Here is a 21,270-nt window from a genome sequence, read left to right on the forward strand (position 1 = left end):
TATAGTGTTATCATACTTGGCTAAGGTTAGTTTTTTAAATAAAAACCACAAGTTGACAAGTCTAAAGAAATCTTAGTCACACTTTTTGGTACCACTAGATATTCTTGACGCACGATCGGCTCGGTAGACATGACATACTCCGGTGCACGTACGGGACCAGCATCGAAATGCTCGACGGTAGGTACGAGTTGCATATATAGTATGGACGGAGTTTATATAATCTACTTTTTTGATGCGTCCGATCGAGGCAAGGGCATGTGATCGGCTCAAAGCACGACGGGCGTCTCACCGATGAAGCAGCAGAGCAGAGCACGGAGTAGCGCTCTGCTCGGGTCGGTGCGTGCATACGCATGTGTACGCGTTGGGGCTCGGGTCGCCGTCTCGAAGCGAGCGAGCGGAGGAGGAGCGGGACGCCGCTTCCACTTGAGAATATACATTGATCGTGTCACCAGCTCGACTGACCGGCCGAGTGACCCGTGAGTTTTTTTTTTCTCAAGAGTATGCAAAATGTGTGTCGTAACTTTATAGAAGGAGAGAAATACAGCCATACAACCACATCTACCTTTCACTGCGAATAACAAGCGTAGCACAACTTCACACCCGACACATACAAGTGAAGTTGTGCCGAAAAACATCGGTGATCACCGAAAACACAACAACTCCAGCTTCCTTGGTAGAGCCGGCGACGATTGTACATAGCGCCAGAGAAGAACGATCCGAGCAGCGGTGCACGCCAGAGGAACGCAACATAGGGCCTCTTATCTCCCAGCACAATGCTCCCAACAAAGAAACAACATCAGAAGACGCCGCCGTCGTGCCGATCCTACGAATCAAGGCTTTCACCCCGAAGATATTTGCCGATACAAGGCAACGTGGAAAATGGCGCTACACTCGGCGACGCCTCCAGGAAAGGGAATGACACCCATGGGTGCCATCGACGCCGGTCAAACCAAGGCCGAACAGAATTTCCATCTGTAGCATTGCATATTTCCACGCCTCCAAGATTTCGTCCAGCTCCGAAAGATGTCTTGTACCGCCAATACCGCAGCACCTGCAGTCGGAGCCACACATCACTGTGAGGAAGCACGTCTCAAGCCACCACCTTCAACATACTTGGAACCGCGGCAACCACCAAACTATGCGGGGGCCAGATCCGTCGCGATGGCCTTCACCCGCACCTAGGGACTGCCACACAGGTGGATCTGACCCGCACCATCAACCACACTTCGACGCCAACTTCACCGAGGCATCACCGTCGGCACCTCACACGTAGGTGGTCGGGCGCCCGCTGCTTGCCAGGCCCTGCCTAGCCGAGCCCCGCAGTGTCGCCGCCTCCATGGCTGTGCATGCGCTGCCGCCTTCGACGAATTCAGCGCACCACCCACATCCACTCTCCCGCTGCACCCCTCGTGCAGATCCAGGGGACCGCCATCGTGCATCCCGCCGTGAACCAGCCTCTCGTTGCACCCGACCGGGAGCCGTCTGACGCGCCAGATCTGGCCCGAGAACCTCGGATCCGCGCAAGGGAGGGTTGCCGGCCTGCCGGCCCGACGCCGACCAAGGGCGCCACATGCCGGACGAGGTCGCGCCTAGCCGAGCAGGGCACCGCCGATCCCAGATGCCGCTGGCTCGCCCCGCGCCACCCAGAGCAAGGCCAGGCCACGCTGCCCAGACGAGAACCACGTGCATGCCGCGCCTTGCCAGAGCCACCCCCGCCCGCTGCCGGCACGCGATGACCACGCCGGCGAGAGGACCTCCGCGACAGATCTAGGCGTCCCGCGCCGCTTGGAGCCCGGAGAGGAAGGGAGAACCCCGCCGCCGCCGACAGGCTCGGGCTTTACCTGGCGTCGTCCCTTTGGCGGCGGCGAGGGGGTGGGAAGGCGGGGTGGGAGGACTGGCGGCGGCGCGATTAGGGTTCCTCCCGGGCCGCTCGCGGGAGCGGGCGACGGGTAAGGCTTCGTGTAATACGTTTGTGTGACCCATGAGGTGGCCAGCGAGCGGGGCACCTGCGTGCGGGACAGAGATTAGGTGACATGCACGTTTAAATTTGATCTGAATTTTTCAAGATTTTTTTAATATGTGTTGTGAACATGCATGATTTTTTCAGATTTTTTCGTAATACTTAAATTTGAATTCCGGCTGCAAGGCACGATGACATGCAAAACGTGCAGGTTGTTGCTCCAGTTCATTCCTTCCACACCGGCGTTCCTCCGGTGTCCAGGCCGTCGACTCGACCCGTCCCCGGCGCTGCACTTCATTCAATAGGCCGGCGAGCTAGCGAGCGGAGGTTGTTGCTCCAGTTCATTCCTTCCACACCGGCAGTCCTCCGGTGGGCCACGCCGTCGACTCGACCCGACTGAGCGGAGGCGGAGTGCAGTCCAACCGTGGGTGTGGGTGTGACCACCGCTGCACCGCCTATTCCCTTGACCCCAATCAATACGGCGCACGACCGTCCGTGCTTTCGTCTGTGCTGCCGTCCGGAAGAAACACACGCATCGACCGACGACGCAAATGAAGAGATCGGTGCTATCACGCTCACACATAAACCGAAGGAGCACCAAGAGCAAGAGAGACACCAAAACGACATACATTTATGATGTCATGACAGTCATATATCTATACACCAAAACTAGAGTCAAACAAGCTGTTGCAAAAATTCGACCAAAGAAGCAGTCGGATTTGGTCAAAAATTCATCAAAAACACTGTCTTTTCAGAGAGGCTCTGTTTGTCAATCCAAACCCAGTTTCTTTCTACACACAACCCAGTTTCTTCACCGTTTCTTCTTCCCATCCAGTCAGCAGAGCCACCTACGAACTCCTACCAGTCAACAAATTTTCAGTCAAAATGCACGGAGGCCGGCCGGCCGGCCTAGACCTCGGCGCACCGGCGTGGCGCGAAGCCGAGCCGGTTGCGCTCAAGGTCGTAGAGGACGTGGAAGTTCTGCTGCTGGTAGTTGCCGATGATGGACATGCCGGAGCGCGGCGTGCCCAGGACGGCCAGGCACATCACCCCCTCCGGCTCCAGCCGGATGAAGTAGTTCTCCGCCGGGAACTCCCACGCCGCGCCGTCCGCGAACACCAGCGCCAGCTCCGGCACCTCGATCTTTCCGGCGCCGGACACGTTGTAGCACGGGCTCAGCACCGGGAACCCGGCGATGAGCGGGTAGGACGGGCTCATGCGGTCGATGAAGGCCTGCCGGATCGCCCGGTACGCCGGCTCCGGGAAGTAGCTCAGCGTCGTGCCGGAGTCGATGATGGTGCCGCCGGAGCCGTCCTTGGCGCCGCCCCACGTGTCCGACGGGACGTTGACCGCCTCGCCGCCGACGAGGACGGACTTGAGCTGCACGTAGTAGAACGTGTCCGCCGCGGCCGGCGCGAAGGCCGTGTAGTTGAGCCGCGGGTGCGCGAGCAGCGCGTCGTCGTGGCCGAAGATGATCTTGCTCCCGGCCGCGCTGCCGTGCTCCACGAGGCAGTAGGAGAAGGCGTGGCCGCCGTAGACGCCGCGCAGCTGGGACGCGAACGACAGCGGGCCGCGGCCGAGCCCCAGCAGCCCCGCCGCGCCGTGGAAGAGGCCGCGGTTGCGGTGGCCGCACCCGAACGCCACGCCGTCCACGCGCCGGGTCGACCCGGCGGCGGCGCCCGTGAGGTTGACGGTGAAGGCCTCGAGCGCGAGGTCCCCCGTGGTGTTGGACTGGTCGCCGTACCAGTAGTAGTAGGGGCAGGGGTCGCTCCGCGGCTTGCGGCACTTCCTCCCGGTCGACGCCGCCGGAGACTCCGGCGGGGAGACGAGGCCGCAGCGGCTGTCCCCGCAGGTGACGTTACGGTAGGAGGTGGACGCCGCCGGGTCGAAGACGGGGCCGGTCTGGTGGAAGCAGTCGAGGCAGGGCGCGCACTGCAGCCAGTTGAGGTCGCTGCCGGTGTCCATGATCATGCGGAACCGGCGCGGCGGCGTGCCCACGTACACGTCCACCAGGTACTCCCCGGACCCCACCGCCACGCCCGACGCCACCGTGGCCACCACCCGCTCCGACAGCGCCCGCCGCGGCCGCGAGCCCTTCCGTCTCGCCGCGCCGGACGGGGCGGCCCTCCTGCCGTGCATCGTGCCGATGCGGGCCGCGTCTTTCTTGGCCGAGTCGAGGACGAGCGAGCCCGTCCCCGCGGTGTCGGCGGAGCGGCGGGTCATGTTGAGCTTGAGGGAGGGTGCCCGGCGCGCGAGCTCGGCCTCCTCGGCGACCAGCCTGCCGTCGCAGCCGGCGTCGGCGACGGCGGTGTTGTACGGCGGGAACTCGATGCCGTACAGCGGTCCGGCCGACGCGGACACCGACGAGTTGCCGCCAGCGCTGAAGGACGAGAGCGCGAGGAGCAGGACGGCCAGCAGCAGAGAGCACACGGGCAGGTGCTTGAGCTTCGCCATGGCTGAGAGAGAGGGAGGACGCGTCGGCGATTTGGGGGTAGGTAATCTACGGTAGCCGAGGCGGACGGGACAGGGTAAGGTGGTGGGGGTTGGAATGGTTGTCGGGCGGGGCCGTGGAGGAACAACGCGGAGAGTTTCTCCCAGCGCGGGCCATCGACGACCTTTTCGCGATTCGTTAGAGCTACAACAACAAAGTGAGTGAGATCAAAAAAAGAAAATACAGCAACAAAGTGAGTAAAATTATACTATACCTCCGTTTATTTTTTGCTCAACAAAGGGAGTACAGTAGTATGTTTTTGAAAGCATTTGACCGGGATGTTGACGACGCATTGCGTCAGTGGGACGTGGCGTAGTGCAATGACGTGTGGCTTAACCAGCCGGCCAGCACCAAACCGCGTGTCGACGTGTGTCGGTCATAGTAAGAAAGACTTGCACGCATGACTTTGACCTGGCTCGGCAGGGAAAAGTCGCGAAAAAGAGGACCCCTGACCTGGCAAATATTCCTCACGTACTGTATAATTTCCTGGAAGCGCCAAGCAAGGATGGATCGAGTCAAACTGCATTTCTGTAAGGAAAAGACAGCTCGAGACGAACCTAGGAGTAGTAGCGATCGTGCGTCTCTGTCTATCACCGTAGACTGGCTGGAGGAATATATCCCTGGTGAGACCGACACGGCATGCGGTCTACGCACGCAATTACCCTCTCAAAATTCAGATTCAGCGCCGTTTTTACACCGAATTTGCTGCGTGCGCCACCGTCCAGTTGGAAGAATTTCGGGAGGAGGAGCAGGGCACCTCCCTCTCGTGTCCCGGCTGCGCGGCTCGCACGCCAGGATCAGGGCTGGGCCAACCAACAGTCGCTTGAGGCTTTTCCCCCTGTGGAACCCCCGTCCGTCCGTCTTCCGATCTGCATCCAACAGACCGCGGCCCTTCTTCCTTGCCGTCCCGTCTGACTTCGAGCGGCGGTCACTACTGCAAGGCCTCCCGCTTCCACCCGCTAGAACTAAAATACATCTAGAACTAAAATATCTAAAACTAAATACATCTAGATACATCCATATCCGCGACAAGTAATTCGGAACGGAGGGAGTAGCTTTCTTTTGCTTTGAATAATTGTGTTATTACAATCTTCTCTCTTTTTTTCAACTAAAAAGGCTGCTTGACTTCGTGGTTAGTGTAGCTTGCAGGCTAAGAAAGCTTTCCACGTGCGACCAAGCAAGCGTTGACCAGGATGCAACCGCACTACTATACTCGAGTACTTGCTGCTATTTCGTAGACCGACATTTTACAAGTCAGGATAAAGTATATGTCTGGCCACAAGTCAAGTACTACAATTATTTAGGCAAATCTTGGGGAACAAGATAGGTTACGGGCCTCAAGCCAACTACCCCAAATATCACTTCAGTTTCTTCTTTATTCCAAAAATGTTACGGGCCTCAAGTCGTCATGTGACTATCATGTGCGATTTGCACGCGAAAATGGGTTCCTGTACTTGAAAACTTACCTCGGCGCCAGGTAGGGGTGGATTAACGAGCAGCTCATACTCGCTAAGCTCATGCTCGTTAAGCTTGTTAAGATTAACGAGCAAAGAACCCTGCTCGGCTCGGCTCGTTTGAAGCTTGGGAGCGCTAATTAATAGATTATAGTGTGTTACGATATACAGGATGAATGTGTAGTTGTGGTTTTCAAGATGAATTATGATGACTACAAAAAAAATGCAGTAGTTTGTTCCCTCATATGTCGATTAGATTGAATAGATGGGCTGAAGTGCTACAAAAAATTTGTAACATATGATGAAAATATGTGTTGTGTTATTACTAACGAGCTACAACAAGCTACTCGTGAAACTCGTTAGCTCGCTCGTTAAACTTAACAAGCTGAAATCAATTATTAGTTCTGTTCTGTTCGTTAAGAAGCGAGCTACGAGTTTAATGAGCCTAAGAAAAGGAGCGCGGTGCTATATTTTGAAAGCATTTGACCTGCATGTTCACGACGCATTTGCGTCAGTGGGACGTGGTGTAACGCAATGACGTGTGGCACAATCCGCCGGCCAGCACCAACACCGTGTCGACGTGTGGCTGCCATAGTAGGAATGACTTGCACGCATGACTTCTGACCTGGCCAGGCAGAGAAAACTCGTTGAAAAAGAGGACCGCTGACCTGGCACATATTCCTCAAGCACTGTATAATTTCCTGGAAGCGCCAAGCAAGGTCGAGTCAAAGTGCATTTTTGTAAGGAAAAGACAGCTCGAGACGAGCCTATCGCACGTTGTTGCGGGAATATTTGCAATACATTTCGATGATGTGTGATTTCTATGGAACGTGAACAGTGATACTACGAAAACTAAAATTGCAAATCCATATGCTTTATTGTGTTTGATTAATGTATTGTAAAATATCTAATATATGTTTGCATGTTGAGGTGGACATTTTCATGTGCATGAATGTATGTTGTGGTGGACCTTTTGCCATGCATGTTGCTTGATGATGTGGCATGCTTGCATGTTGAGAGAAATATGTTAATAGGGGCTAGCTATTTAGATATAAAAGATTTCCTGAAAGCGCCAAGCAAGGTCGAGTCAAAGTGCATTTTTGTAAGGAAAAGACAGCTCGAGACGAGCCTAGGAGTAGTAGCGATCGCACGTCTCTGTCTATCAACGTAGGCTGGCTGTAGGAATATATTCATGATGAGACCGACATGGCGCGCGGTCTACGCACGCAATTTTAGGGTCTCTTTGATTCAAAAGATTTTAATAGGATCTTTGATGGATTAGATTAGAATCCTTAGGATGTTGGTTATTTGATTTGTAGGATTGAATCTTGTAGGATTTTTTTTCAAAGGATTTATTTGTACTACATTTCACAGGAATTCTAATATCCATTCCAACCTCTTGAAAGAAATCTTTTGTTTTTCCCGTGACACAGTTAAACGAACTCACATCTTATAGGTATTCAATGAATATGCCATTTCAATCCTACGTTTTTCCTATTCCCGTGTTTTTGCAATCCTATAAATCAAAGAGGCCCTTTACACAGAATTTGCTGCGTGCGCCTCCGTCCGGCTCAACAATTACGGAGGAGACCAGGAGGAGGACGCGTCCCTCTCGGCTCCGCACGCCAAGTCAGGACGGCTGCACCGGACCAACGAGCAGTCACCCGAGATTTTTTTTCCCCTTCCTCTATCAAATTCCCTTCCGTCGTCCCATCTGTATCCAACTAACTGCGGCTCTTCTTCCTTTGGCTGCGGCGTCGTCCCCGTCGACTTCGAGCGGCGGTCAATAGTACAAGGCCTTCCGCCCGCTAGCTGCCACTCCTCCGTCCGCGGCGCCAGGGCAACCGGCGACGTCCGCTTCGTCGGCGAAGTCCTGATGAGCCCTCGCCGACGAAGCCACGGCCTCGTGTGTAGTGTCGTCTTTGCCTCGGCGTCGCTCTGCTCTCATGCAGGAACCACCTGAAACGCCCAAAGGACGCCGACGACTGTGTATAAGCAAACGTCCTCCAGCGGGTTTGTGTTTTCATAGTTGAGTCAGTTGATCAACTTTCTGCCCAATTAGTTAATGAGTTCTCTAGTAGGTTATGGCAGTATTTCTCCAAACAAGCAACACATGCATTACTAGTTTTCTTCGTCTGACATTTCAATCTGTTATATTTGTCTGAAAAGAGTCCATTTTACCACTCTGAACAAAGTCGATGGTTCACGTAACCCCCTCAAGTCCAAAATGGTTAACTTAACCCGTTAATAAAACCAGTACCGTTCAATACTCACACAACGAGTCAAAGTGCATTTTTTAAGGAACAGACAACTCGAAACTTACCTAAGAGTATTGATCGTACGTCCCTATCAACGTAGGCTGGCTGGACGAATATCTCTACTCCTAATGTCTCAGTTGGTAGGTCGCGTTCCGGTTTAATTTTTGTCCCACCTTGTCCGGTCTTTTTTGGTACTTCTTTGGTACTTCCTCCCACCTTCCCCTCAGCCGCGAAAAACCAAGGAAAACCCCGCGATCGAGTCCCGCACACGCGCAAACTCTCGTCGTAATTAACTGAGACGATCGAAAATAAACCATCGAGCACAAACCGACAAAAATTAACCAGCGAAAAAAAACCGCAACAAGATTGTGCGTGCGTACGAGCGAGGCCTCCTGCCCTCCAGCGCCTATTGACGCACGCCCTAGATCAGATCCCGCTGACGACTGCCCCTCCTCAGCGTCCTCCCGCCGCCCCTCTCCTTCGATCTGATCTCCTTGGCGTCCCGCCGTCACCGGCGACCCCTCGGCGCCTCGCCGTCGCCGTCACATCAGACGCCGGCCACTCCTCCGCGACCTCATGTTGTCGTCCTCTCCTTCGCAAGGAACACCCGACCCTTCCTCCGCGGCCTTGTGACGCCGACCACTCCTTCGTGGCCTCACACCGCCCTCCTCTCCCTCCTTCCTTCGTCCAAGGCCATGACTTCCCCTCCCTGACGCGATCTGACGGAGAGAGGGCCAAGCCTTGCCACTCCGGTGGTCACTTTGGCCAAATCCGGTCGGGGAGCCACCGTAGAGCCTCAACGTCGGCGCAGCAGCAGCAGCAGTCCTTGCGACGGTGAGTGCCGGAGCTCGTCAAGCAACTCGCCGTCGGCGGCCACGACCACCTCATTCCCTGCCGTGCGTCTCCGTCAACTACTGTGGCATTGACGACAGCGAGCTAGGAGAGCCTACGAGGTAGACGCCCTACTGACTGTGTGGTCTAGGCCTCCACATGGCTCCTCTTGCGGCAGACTGCTAGTTGTTTGTCATGTCCTTGATCACCCTAATTTAATCCAAGTCAGGGTAGTCTCTTGCATTAAGCCATCTGGCTCTGCTCTGCAATTTCTTGAGAGAACATTGTGGAGAACCTAACTCATGGATGGTTGGTTCACTTTTTGGGATGAATTGATGACAAGGAGAGCACGTTGGAAATAGTAGAAGTGGAGACGGGAGAGGATGATGGGAACGATCAAGTACATCACAATCATCGGCATCATGTGGCTCTCCTACACCAACGCAATTCAGGTTTGATAATTGGTGAGATATACCATGCCGTGGTTTATACTCTTACGACTTGTTATCAATTCACTTGGCTGGGTGAAACCCCATGCAAGATTATCACTTTCCCTTAAGCTTGTTCAATAATTTCTGGATTAGTCACTGAATCTTGTTTGGTTTGGTCTTTGGTTCTGTGATTAGCTGAGGGTGGGTGCCATGGTCGTCTATGCTGGGCTTCTGCACGATCACATCTTCCACATGTTTGGTGCTGGAGTGGCTGATCTTGTGGAAGGGTTACGTTTTCTTCTTCTCATGGATTTTGACCATTGTTTTAGAGGGATTTGGATAATGGTTCTGGTAGTTAGTACATTCATATTCTTTGGCATCCTCAAGCTGTTGGCTGGATATACTGCAATTATTGTGATTTAAATTATGATGGCCTGCAGCATGCCTCCCTATATTTAAGGCAAATGATAATGGAAGTACACCTTCATGAACAAGTTAGCCGAGGTCTTGGAATTCCAACCTAGGGTAAACAAGTGAACTCATTTAACGGTTTCCCCTTTTCTGGTGATGCAGGTATAGCTCATTCATTAAGGGCTACTCAGCTCTGTCTTTTTCTCTCTCTTTGGTGATTGGATTATATGCTACTCTGTGTTGAAGGATCTGTTCATGCTAAATTTAACAAATCTTGTCATGTTTTCATAAATTATCTATTTGATCACTCTGCGTGGAATGGTAAACATTTGTAGCATGATCAGGGTTTGATTATTTTTATCAGTGCACATACCTTCAGAAAATAAACCAATGGGTCTATCTTGTTGGTCTTTCTACTTATGTATGTATACATATGGGATGCTTTGTTAGTTCTATTGTGCAAATAATCATTTTTTGTGTTGATGAGCTATGATAATGGCTCCCCAAATTACAATACTTGCTAAACGTACACTTTGTTGCGATGAAATCCTATTTATAAACAGTATATTTTCCTAATGGATTGTGATTAAACTTTGTTGCTTTTACTCACTTTGGTGCTGCTTCAGTGTGTATGTACTAAATCGTAAAATAAGATGATTGTATATTTTGCTTTATAGTCATTCAGCTTGCTTCAGTGTGATATGTACTCACTTTGGTTCATGAGGAGAATGCTGAGAAGATTCAGCTTGCTGTGCTAAATGTCATTCTGGCTTGACTCGATAATATCGTGGTAACATGGTGGAATATTTTATTTTTTTATTGTAACAAACTGTAGTCAAATTCATCAGATATATATACTTCTAGGATCGGAGGAACAAGTAGTTTTAGCCTTCTGTTTTCGAATTCTTAGTTTAACATCTCTGTACTTGTTGAAGCTGTTATCTCCAACTCTACATGAGCATAGTGATATGCAGTATAAAACATCTCCATTTTTCTTCTTCTTTGGTGAGCATGGAATATCCAAATTGACATCTAGAGATAGTTAAGTTGGTAGGGTAATGTTCACTAGCTTTTTTAGGATCAAAATTGATGCATTAATTTTCTTATCAAAGGATGATTAACGGAATTGTGGTATTGCGGCCAAAATATACTCTCTTCAGTTTGTTGGTAATGAGCAAAATGTAGTCCTACTGGTAATGGGTTTTGGATTCGTGCGTGAAATACATTGTTGCATGCATGTTTCCTAAGTGAAAAATGTAATGGTTCTGAATATAGCTGGAGATGAATTATTTGCAGCATCTAGGCAACAACAGTGGCATGGATACAGTTAACAGTACTAGCAATTGATGATATTGTTATAGCAATTTTAATTTGGAAAAAATATGTGCGAGATTAGTCTTTTCTTTTCTTTCATGCAATGAAGAGAGTACAAAGTATACTACAATCTTTTGTAACCCACACAATAATTCAAAAAGCAGGGCCAAACAGGACCAATGAAGACGCGTACAGTACTGTTCTTCATGATATGATGTTAATTTTTCCCCACAAATGAATTTAATATTTAATTCTTTGTGAGACAACTACTAAAATGAAGTAGTTTATAGGTTTGAAAATTCCATGTATTGTGCATATTTTTATGTGCGCACTTGACTCAGATGCAAGCTATTCGCAATACGTATATTCTGAAAGAAAACATGACGTAGCTGCTGAATGCTCTCTGAAACATAGCATATTTTTTAAAATACTCTATTTGCTTTGAATGAGGTTGCCTTTTGCTTTAAACAATTAACTGCATTCTGAAATACTTTTAAATTTGGCTAAGATTAAGAGATCTAGCAAATGAGTCCAAGTCTGAAAACCAGGTGCATCTTGAGTATTTCTCCTCCATGGCGGGTGGTCCATCTCCATCGTGGAGTGTTGCTCTTTCAACAACATCTGGTCTATTTGAATTGTACATTACTGTTCTGAGTCTCCAAGAACCAGGTACATCTCTCTTGCCTTAGCCTCTTCTAATTATCCTTCCTGTTATTGTGTAGGAAGCAAATTACCAACCTTCCAAGCTCTATATTCAGCCTTCCTTTCTCATTGCTCATACAAGTTCAATATATGAACATGCTTGTTACACTTAGTCCTTCCAGTTTCTTGAAATAACCATGTCTCAATTTTTTGAACAGCTACAACACCTATACAGTAAGAATCGAACTGCAAAGGAGCTGAACCCTCTGTTGTTTCATGACTCCCTTAATCCCCTTGCGAGGAGCGGCCACCATGGGGCAGGGACAGAGCCGTTGAGCGCCCTTGCTCGGTGGTCCACCACCCTTCTCGCCTCCCGTTCGATGTCTCTTCTCCACACCCCTTCGTTCGATGTGCTTCGACTCATGATGTACCAGAGTGGAGTCAGTATAGATATCAGAGGTGCACATGGGGTCCTCTTTAGTTTTTTTTCCTTAATTGTTAACCATCTCCAATTTTATCTCAACTCTACTTATTCCAGTTTCATAGTTGGAGGTATCAATGCAATGCTTTCTATGTATAGATAGTACATCAATTTATATCTATCGCCCTGAAGAAAATGTACATTGCTGATACAAATAATCTTTATTTAGTTTACAAACATGTAATGAAATCTACACTACGAATAAGAAGACTGAAGTATAGGACGCGCTCAGGGGTGTGCAGCAGTCTATGGCGGGCAAGGCGTGCTGCAGTGGGGTTATGGCAGCATTATGGTCATGAGAGAGCTAGGATGCTCATTGGTATAAATTAGTTACCCTCGTGTGGGGTTATTTTTTTATTCTAAGTATTAACATGCCTTCAAAATAATTCTGTAATAGGTATATAATTGCAGGTTGTTGTGTGAGCTGCACCTAAACTGATAACTGAAACTGCAATGAATTACTTGAAACTTGGTGTCTTTATATTTGCCCCATTTGTTGAGGTTCAGTTTCACTAAAATGGACTGACCATGAGCTCCTTTAGGAACTTGTTGGGAAATGTCGCTTGTGTGGAGAGGCTGGAAATACGAAGACAAGTATGTGTTTGATTATTTTGAAGCTATTTAACATATTAGTGGTGTCAACGAGGGTAAGTCCAGGTTCCACATGTCAAGCTATATCAGTTTTTTTCGCAAAGAAAATTCTCTTTATACAACAAGACAATACTTATTTGTGATTTTGCATGCCGTCGTGGAATTCTAGCGAACATGTCAATTTGTTCGTGATTTCGGACGTACAGTATTTGGGTCCCATGCACGAGGAGACGTTGATAAGTTACTTCAGATATACATATGGACTGAACTAAATATGTATTTAGAGATTATAAAAGTGTGTGTTGTTTTGCAATAGTTTTAACCCACTCAACTGTATTATAAATGTGCAAAAAAAATCTGGCCAGGTGGCAAAGCAGAGTATTTAGCTAGGTGAGCTATAGACCAGGAGCTGGTGGGCGGCAGGGAAAGCACGCCGCTTCTCCTAGAGGCGCGTGCGTCAAAAAATGAACATATCTGAGCCATGCGCCTTGCTTCTACTTGTTTCTATAGAGATTGGCTCGCTTAGATTTTAGACTAGGCGGTTGCTGTCGTGGTCGCCAAGGTGATCCTACAGCACTGCCATGGGGATTGTTCATGATTCTATCTGGACAAGCGGTGGTGGTGATTGGCTGGGTGGTGGTGTTGCCTTGGGGAGAGACAAAGTGAAGGTAAAATCAAGCAAGATCCGATGGTGCTGCCGTGGGGATAGCCAAAGTCAAGACGTTGACTACAGACTCGTCGCAACGAATCTGGACGCTACGAGCCTGATTCATGGACCAATGGAGGGTCTTGACGCTGTTAGGGTTGGGATAGGATGAATGTGGAGGGTGACGTGCTTGGTTGAGTGCCTCTGGAAGATTGTGTCCTCCCCGTGGATCTGTCTATGGCCATCGTAGAGGAGATTGTGGCCCTTCCCCGACGAGCAAGAACAATGTAGGCGGCAGCAGGAGGTAGGGGTGGATGCGGGGATGGATGTTGATGGTTGCTCGAGGTTGCGGTGTGGAAAGTCAAGAGCACAAAGTCGAAATCGGATAGGAGTTTGAGTTCTTGTTGGCCGTGGATGGCTCCCCACTTTAGCGATGTATTTTTTTCAGTTTGTTGAACCTAGAGTGCCATTCGCAACATGTTTCAGGTGACCCAGAAGTTCCCTTTCATCAGCAGTTACAGAGCGTTCAGAGTTCCGAGCTCTGTCGACGTCGCCAGCCTTGTGAAATGCCAACTGGTCGTCGCTTCTTTCGGTGGTAATTCTCGATTGTTTGCACCCTTACATGCAGATTCAGAGATGAGTGTCAAATTCTTCAGACAAGTTCTGAGACAGAGCAAGATCCTTACATACTGCTTGTGTGCAGCTGACAGGAAACACGTAGATGTTACTGGACTGCAATTACCCGGTGTGCTGGATGACATGTTTGCATACAGAGGACCGCTCGGTGCGGTTTTCAGCAAGGACTCTGTGAGCCTGCACCTTTGGGCTCCTACAACACATGTTTGGCTTCTAAAGACGACGCATTTTACCATCTCAAGTGTCGCCTCCGGTTCTGTACTATTCCCGCTTATATGTAAAATGTGCCCAATATATCTTGTTGGATGTGAGTGTGTGGTTCTTAGATGGTCCGCCGGCCCTGCTCTAGAGACAGTGCAGCTCAAGGAGTCAAATGGTATTTGGAGTGTTACTTGACCAAGAGAGTGGGAAAACCGATACTATTTATATGAAGTTGACGTGTATCATCCAACTAAGGCACAAATTCTGAAATGTTTAGCTGGTGACCTTTATGCTAGAGGGTATGTGGTTGTGCGCATTTCAGTTATGTAGTTTAGGGAGAGGAACTTTCCGCAGAAGAAAAAAGTTCAGGGAAAGGAAGAAACTAGCTTGTTGTTTATTTGATCAGCCTTTCTGTAAATGGAGCGCGGACCTGGTTGGTTGACATTAACAATGAAACATTGAAGCCAGCTTCCTGGGATGAATTGGCCGATGATAAGCCAAAACTTGATTCCTGCTCTGACATAACCATCTACGAATTGCACATTTGTGATTTTAGGTAAATTGTGCTGCTTGATTTACACAACTAAAAATCTGGCGGGGTTTATGCATATTCATCTTTGGAACTTACCTGTTTGTTTCCTGTGCTTTTCAATTACAGTGCCCATGATGGCACAGTGGACATTGACTCTCGTGGAGGATTTCGTGCATTTGCATACTAGGTCTTCAGAGTTGATTTACTAGATGTATTGCATTGCCTTTTTTCAACAGTATCTCATGCTGATTGCATATTGGAACCTGTGGTACAGGCCTCAGCAGGAATGTTTGACTCATGTACATTTGTTGCCAAGCTTTCATTTTGCTGGCGTTGACGACATTAAGAGCAACTGGAAATTTTTTGATAAGGAAATATTTCTCTTTATAAAAGGTGGTAGGTCACTTTTGAGATTTTGCTAGATGTCTATCATTTTTTTTGCTGGATAGCAATGAGTGACAACTACTTGTAAGTACTTAGTTTAAACTGCAGCTCTTCATTTTCGTCTCATTTACTTCAGATTGACTTATTTGGTTATACGGAACTTCATTTACTCTGGCAGATGAGTGTGAACTAGCAACATTCCCTCCAGGATCAGATATGCAACAAGCAGCAGTAGTAGCTATTCAGGAAGAGGACCCTTATAATTGGGGGTATTCATTTCACACTTCTTTTTCCCTCAAACATTCCAGATACTAATGTATCATGGTGGTGTTAAATATCGGAAAGTTAATTATGTTCTTGCGAGTAAAATATTCTTACATATGGTCATATTTATGCTAAAGGTATGACTCTGTGCTTTGGAAGGTTCCAAAAGGAAGCTATGCAAGTGATTTCATCAGGAAAGAGATGAAGATGAGAGGAAGAGAGACTCCCCCAAGCTCTGTCTAGGCGATGCACGGGCGACGGCCGCCCTTCCTGTTATTGCCTCCATGGCTGACTGCTCATCCCCAGTAACCTCCCCCCCCCCTCACGTGCGCCACACTCTGGGATTAAGGTCTGCTCCTTGGCTAGCATTTGCGTTGACCTATTCTCTGATTTCTCTCCACCAAAGAATCAAAGAAACAAGCAAGCTGATGTCTAACATATTTGTTTCGTAATAGTTGGAACTGGAAGAGGAAGCTCCAGTACAATTCAGATCTCTGCTCAAACCCTCAATATCTCATGCATACATAACTGCTTATTGTGTGAATATTAGACGTTACTTGTGCATCATCTTCACCCTTTCCTAATTCAATATCTGTAAAAGTAGGCAAAGCTTCCTGTTATTATGTGCTATAATATTTTTGAATTGTTGTCTAGAAAATACTTGGTCAGTTCTTCCGCAAGAAAGCTGAATTTGGATATTAGGTGCTTTAACAAAGCTACTCCCTTCGTTCACTTTTATAAGTCATTTCAGACAACTCAAAATAAACTACTTTGCACATTGTCTGAAATATCTTCAAGGCCTTATAAAAGTGAACAGAGGGAGTAATTCTTTTAAGCAATTACATTACCATTGTTAGATATATTATTCAAAGCTCACTAAAGTAGAAAGGTTCTGATGCTTTGACGGTACAGTTTCCTAAGCATGCTTCAACATCATTTGTTTCTGCATATCGTTAATCGTGGGCTTTTCATGATTTTTTTTTCTGTTTTTAAAGATTGTCAAAGTACATGCTGCAATATACTGTTGAGTTAATTAATTTCCTCGAGTCAAACGAAAATATGGAAACTGTCAAGGAGATGTCGAATGATGAATATATTCAGATACTAAGAGAGGTTCTAAAATGTGTTTTGGCAGGTTAGTCCTGATCGTGCTTATTTTTAAACCCGAAACGTTCTTTATCATTGGAGGGTTCTCTATAATCCCATAATTGTGAAGTCAATTGCTTAATTTGATTGAGAGTACTTAAGTTAATGCACATCTTTATTTTTCTAGATCGTATCTTAACTGCTTGGACTCTTCATGTACACTAAATGTGAAACTCATTATGATTTGGAAGTGCCTGATAGCTTGTGACAATTGATGTAGTTTATCAATCATGCAATTTGTTGTTAGCAACATGTGCCAGATTTTGGTAATTTCCATTTGAATATTGTTTTTTGTTTACATATATCCTAGATCATACTAAGATACTAAGAGATTTCTTACTACATTAACATTGGCATCCATGGTTACTTCTTTGTATATATGAGAAATGTAGATAAAATGTACATCCTCTAGCTCTCATGCGTTTTACTCTCTCTTTTCTCACTACTAGGGAAAACCTTATACACAGAATCTTACCAGTAGCGATGGTTAAAAACATGTGCTACTGCTAATTACTAGTAGCGCAGGTTATAAACCCATGCTACTACTAAGTTGATAGTAGTAGCGCGGGTTTTTACCCCTCGCTACTACTAAGTGATTTCCACTGTGCCCCTCGAGACCAACCATAGTAGTAGCGCGTATTATAAACCCACACTACTACTAAGTTGATAGTAGTAGCGCGGGTTATAAATCCCACGCTACTACTAAGTGGTCTCCACCGTGCACCTGAAACTTGTCATAGTAGTAGCGTTGGGTCACCGTGGGGTATAAACCCAACACTACTGCTAAGTGAGATCTCCTTGCCGCCGCCACCTCCGCCTCTCATCCCTCCTCCGCATCTATCTCTGTGTTTCTCCTCCACTCCCCACGACTCCCCCAACCAACACGTCGTCGCCACCGCCGCCGACCTGCTCTCCCCCAACCCCACCACCGGCACCCCCCACCTCACCAGCAGCCATTGCCATGGACAGAGTCGCTGCCTCTCTTGGCATGCACCTCCTCCACCTCCGCCACCACCATCTGCACCTCCTCCTCCCCATCCGATCCAGCCCGCATCGAGCCTCCACCCGCACATCCACATCCACATCCACCCGCTGCTGCTGCTCATCCGCCCCGTCCTACAATGGCTGGGTCGACCTCCCCGCCGACCCGGACCTCCCCTTTAGCCTCCCGCAGCAGTCCCTCGCCGCCGCCCCGCTCCTCCCGGTCGCGCGCTCTCCCTCTCCCGCCTACTGCCCGTCCCGCTCCTCGCTGCCGGATTCGCCACCGCCAGGCACCTCGCCCCCGTCCCCGGTGCCTCCTCCAGCCAGTGCCTCCCCGCCCTCCTCACGGATCTCGACGCCCGCCTCCTCTCCCTCAAGGACCACCTCCTGGCCAACGACGGCGACGACGACAGGGACCGCCCCAGCTGCTCCCCCTCCTCCTCCTGCTCCTGGTCGCCGGCGCGGCGGCCACAGACCAAATTGTAACTCTGTTGCTATCTCTAGCTCGTGTTAGTTTGTTGGTTACTGAAATTAGATGGAAGACTGCACTGAATTGTTGGTGATTTCGTAGCGAGCAGCATGATCCTCCGGCATCATCCGCAAATGGGGCGCAACAGCTGCGGTGATGGATCTGGTTCCAGGAGAAAGCACTGGGGGTGGTGGGTGCAGCAGCATGTAAGGACCGTTGTTTGCTCTTCCTTAACCAACACCACCTCTTATTCATATATTTCCTCCCGTATTTTACAGTTCACTGAACTCATTAAATAGCCCCACAAATTGGCTTATGTCTGACATAGAACAAGAATAACAATCAGTTTCTAGGTCTATGAGCAATAATACCATTGACTGGATTATGAGCCAAAGAACGGCAATAAAATATGGGCTCCTTCTCCTCAAGTGGCACCACACAATACTTGCAGTAGAGCTACGGTCTTTGCATCATAAAATAAATACTTGACAACAGGTTCACTTTGATGCTTACATGAGGCTTTATAGAGATGCAATATTCATTATGTCATATATGATCAATTCAAGTTTTCTGTTTGATACTTTAAACATTTGTGGGGTTCATACATGCTTTCACTGGAGGTGCTAGCAGACTGTATTTCGTAACTTTTGTGCCAAAGGGATAGAATTGCTACAGCTTTAAAATAATTAAATTCTTGACTTATCTGCAGATAGTATTTATTTGAATTTCATATTGTTGGTCCATGCAGTTTTATTGATGCCTTCCTTTTTCTGGTTTTCTAACTTGACTGATAAAGTGACCGTGAGCAAAATAAAATTAATAGCGCTGCAGAATATTATGCTTGGAAACAATAGCCATGTATAATTATTAAACCTGCCGATTAAGCTTTGCAGTGAAACGTGATTCAAAGATTCTGATATTAGAGACCCAAAACACAGAAACGTAACTTATAGAACTTGCAGGCAAATAATACATGGATTTAAAATTTTGATTACTTCATATTCATCCTATACGTAAAGTGATATATCTTCTTTCTTATTTTTTATTGGTCAGGCCAAAGATGCTAGGAAAAATAAGTAGATTATGTTGAAACTCCACAACTAGCTGCAGACAAGAGGTCTCAAGTAATCGGTAGTCTTTTAGCATTTATTTCTAAGTGCCACAAGGTATTTGATTTCAGTAGTCTTCAGACATATGTTGGTTTAGACTACTCCAGGCATGAACATACAAGTCTTTCTTTGTGCATGATGAGCATCTGGGATATATGTTTGGTCTTGTACATGTGTGCCAGGCTAATGGAATGCCTGAAAAACGATCTGATTGTTACTGTTGTTGCTGACACAGCATGAAGGTTGGTGATCTTATGAATTCTGCTATTATGGGAAAATCCGAGAGGTTCATGTAGAGAATGAGAAGGTAAGCCGTTTTCTTTGTGAGGGTCACAGTAAATAGATTGTGCTTATGTTGATCTTTCTACCCTCCACAAAAACTAATTTTGAATTGTTTCGGTACACATATTGCTAGCTTTAAGAGGAGAGACCAGAACTGGACTAATTTACATTGTGAAAGAAGCAAACAATTTTTTTGCTCAAATAGTGTAATACGGCTCCAATTACATATCTTCATGCTTTCACAGTGTCATGTATGCACGTCGTAGTTGGTACAGCTTTACTGTGGCTTCAGTTACATATCTGCATGCTTTGCACGCCGTAGTTGCTAGCACTTTTGAGTTGCCTTATTGAGTGTATATCTTTTGTTGAAGGTTATCCAAGAGTATGTTCTAGGTGAATATGACCCTGATGCAACCGATGCTTACCATGACAATCACACCTCCGAGTCTGCCGATGAGGATCACGTGAAAGATACTTCTAAGAGGTATGATTCTAAATTTGGAAAGAAGGATACAAACAATAAATTACATCTGGAAGCAGAACTCTGATGAATATTTGCTGTTTATGTGCCAATTGCAGAAAGCACCTGGGATATACTAAGCAGAGTGGTGCCTTAACAACTTCTTGCGATATAATGAGATGTTGAAACGGCAGACCGAATCCATGACACCGAAGTGCAACTGCGGCAGATTATCTCTATTTTCCATTTAATTTTTCTTATTATTGGAGTGAGAACGGGTAGAATGAGGAACTGTGTGATAGTAGATACAACAACTATGTTTGCAATTGTTAATGACATACATACTTGCATTTTCTTTGAAGTGGTTAATCGTGAGTACCAATGCATAATGATGGGGTTTTGGCTCATTTATTGGCTTCGGTGTCCAGTTAACCATGAAATAGGAGCCCATGTCAATTATGTATGCTCTTACGGGATGTGTTCTAATACTGGTTTATTATAAATTTTGTATTTGTAATGATGTGTACTGGTTTATTTGTTTTAATTCCTAATAAGTTAGTAGTAGCGCGGGGAGGAAACTGAGCGCTATACTAGTATATAGGATACTAGTAGCGTTGGTTGTTTACCCACGCTACTACTATTTCATTAGTAGTAGCGCGTGTACGTAATAGCAGTAGCGTGGGTGGCACACGCTACTACTAACAAAGTTAGTAGTAGCGCGGGTTTAACCCACGCTACTACTAACTATTAGCTGTAGCGCGATACTAGTAGCGCGGGTACCCGCGCTGCTAGTAGCTATTTTACCCGCGCTGCTGGTAGCCTTTTTCCTAGTAGTGTCTCTTTATGTTGTATCACCAATGGTGCACGCGCAAGAGAGAGGGAGGGAGGGAGCGATGGAGAGCGAGAGGGAGAGGGGTCTAAATGATTGTATCCGTACCAGTTTCATGTTTCCATGCATGTCATTATACTCATAGAAAACAGTATCTTTATGTGGCAAGTATCTAATGCATATACATGAGTTATATTATTTAGCGTATTCACATACTAATATATTCATGATTTTTTTTGCATTGTAGAGTGCTAGCACGCTACATTGGAGAGAAAGCGTTGAGAGAATGCTTTGTTGGGATGATAGACATGAATAATCAATTCTCATTCCAGGGTTAGATTTGCACTTCCTGCCCAGTTCTTTTTCACAAAGGACGAAGCCTCTTACTTTACCCATTTCTTAATTTTGTTCCTTCACAGAAAAATATTTTCTCATTTCAATCTTTCTCCATTTGGTATGAGTATGAC

At 47.4% G+C, this 21,270-nt stretch overlaps 1 protein-coding gene and 3 long non-coding RNA genes across 5 annotated transcripts; 3 read left to right on the top strand and 1 right to left on the bottom strand.

The window, feature by feature from the left end:
- Nucleotides 1-2,617: 2,617 nt before the first annotated feature.
- LOC123149612 (aspartic proteinase nepenthesin-2-like) lies at nt 2,618-4,566 on the bottom strand. Its single transcript, XM_044569305.1, has one exon. It carries the CDS (start codon nt 4,412-4,414, stop codon nt 2,870-2,872), a length of 1,545 nt encoding a protein of 514 aa, XP_044425240.1. The 5' UTR covers nt 4,415-4,566; the 3' UTR covers nt 2,618-2,869.
- A 4,036-nt stretch (nt 4,567-8,602) lies between these two features.
- Nucleotides 8,603-15,422, top strand: LOC123149613 (uncharacterized). 2 transcript variants are annotated; one of them, XR_006474764.1, is made up of 8 exons: nt 8,603-9,458; nt 9,621-11,819; nt 12,011-12,251; nt 12,816-12,920; nt 13,997-14,105; nt 14,214-14,903; nt 15,006-15,066; nt 15,154-15,418. It is a non-coding gene; the product is annotated as an uncharacterized lncRNA (long non-coding RNA). The 2 variants fall into 2 exon arrangements; XR_006474763.1 differs by having other exon boundaries at nt 12,816-14,105; nt 15,154-15,422.
- On the top strand, nt 15,420-16,091 carry LOC123149614 (uncharacterized). Its single transcript, XR_006474765.1, has 2 exons — nt 15,420-15,532; nt 15,665-16,091. It is a non-coding gene; the product is annotated as an uncharacterized lncRNA (long non-coding RNA).
- A 2,157-nt stretch (nt 16,092-18,248) lies between these two features.
- Nucleotides 18,249-21,270, top strand: LOC123146953 (uncharacterized). Its single transcript, XR_006472996.1, has 4 exons — nt 18,249-18,329; nt 19,468-19,539; nt 19,886-19,998; nt 21,051-21,270. It is a non-coding gene; the product is annotated as an uncharacterized lncRNA (long non-coding RNA).

This window comes from Triticum aestivum, chromosome 7A, assembly GCF_018294505.1.
Source record: "Triticum aestivum cultivar Chinese Spring chromosome 7A, IWGSC CS RefSeq v2.1, whole genome shotgun sequence".
In the NCBI taxonomy this organism is placed as follows: domain Eukaryota; kingdom Viridiplantae; phylum Streptophyta; class Magnoliopsida; order Poales; family Poaceae; genus Triticum; species Triticum aestivum.

Excerpts from the sequence above, each read along its gene's own strand:
- LOC123149612 (XM_044569305.1), bottom strand. The coding sequence starts at position 4,414 with ATGGCGAAGCTCAAGCACCTGCCCGTGTGCTCTCTGCTGCTGGCCGTC.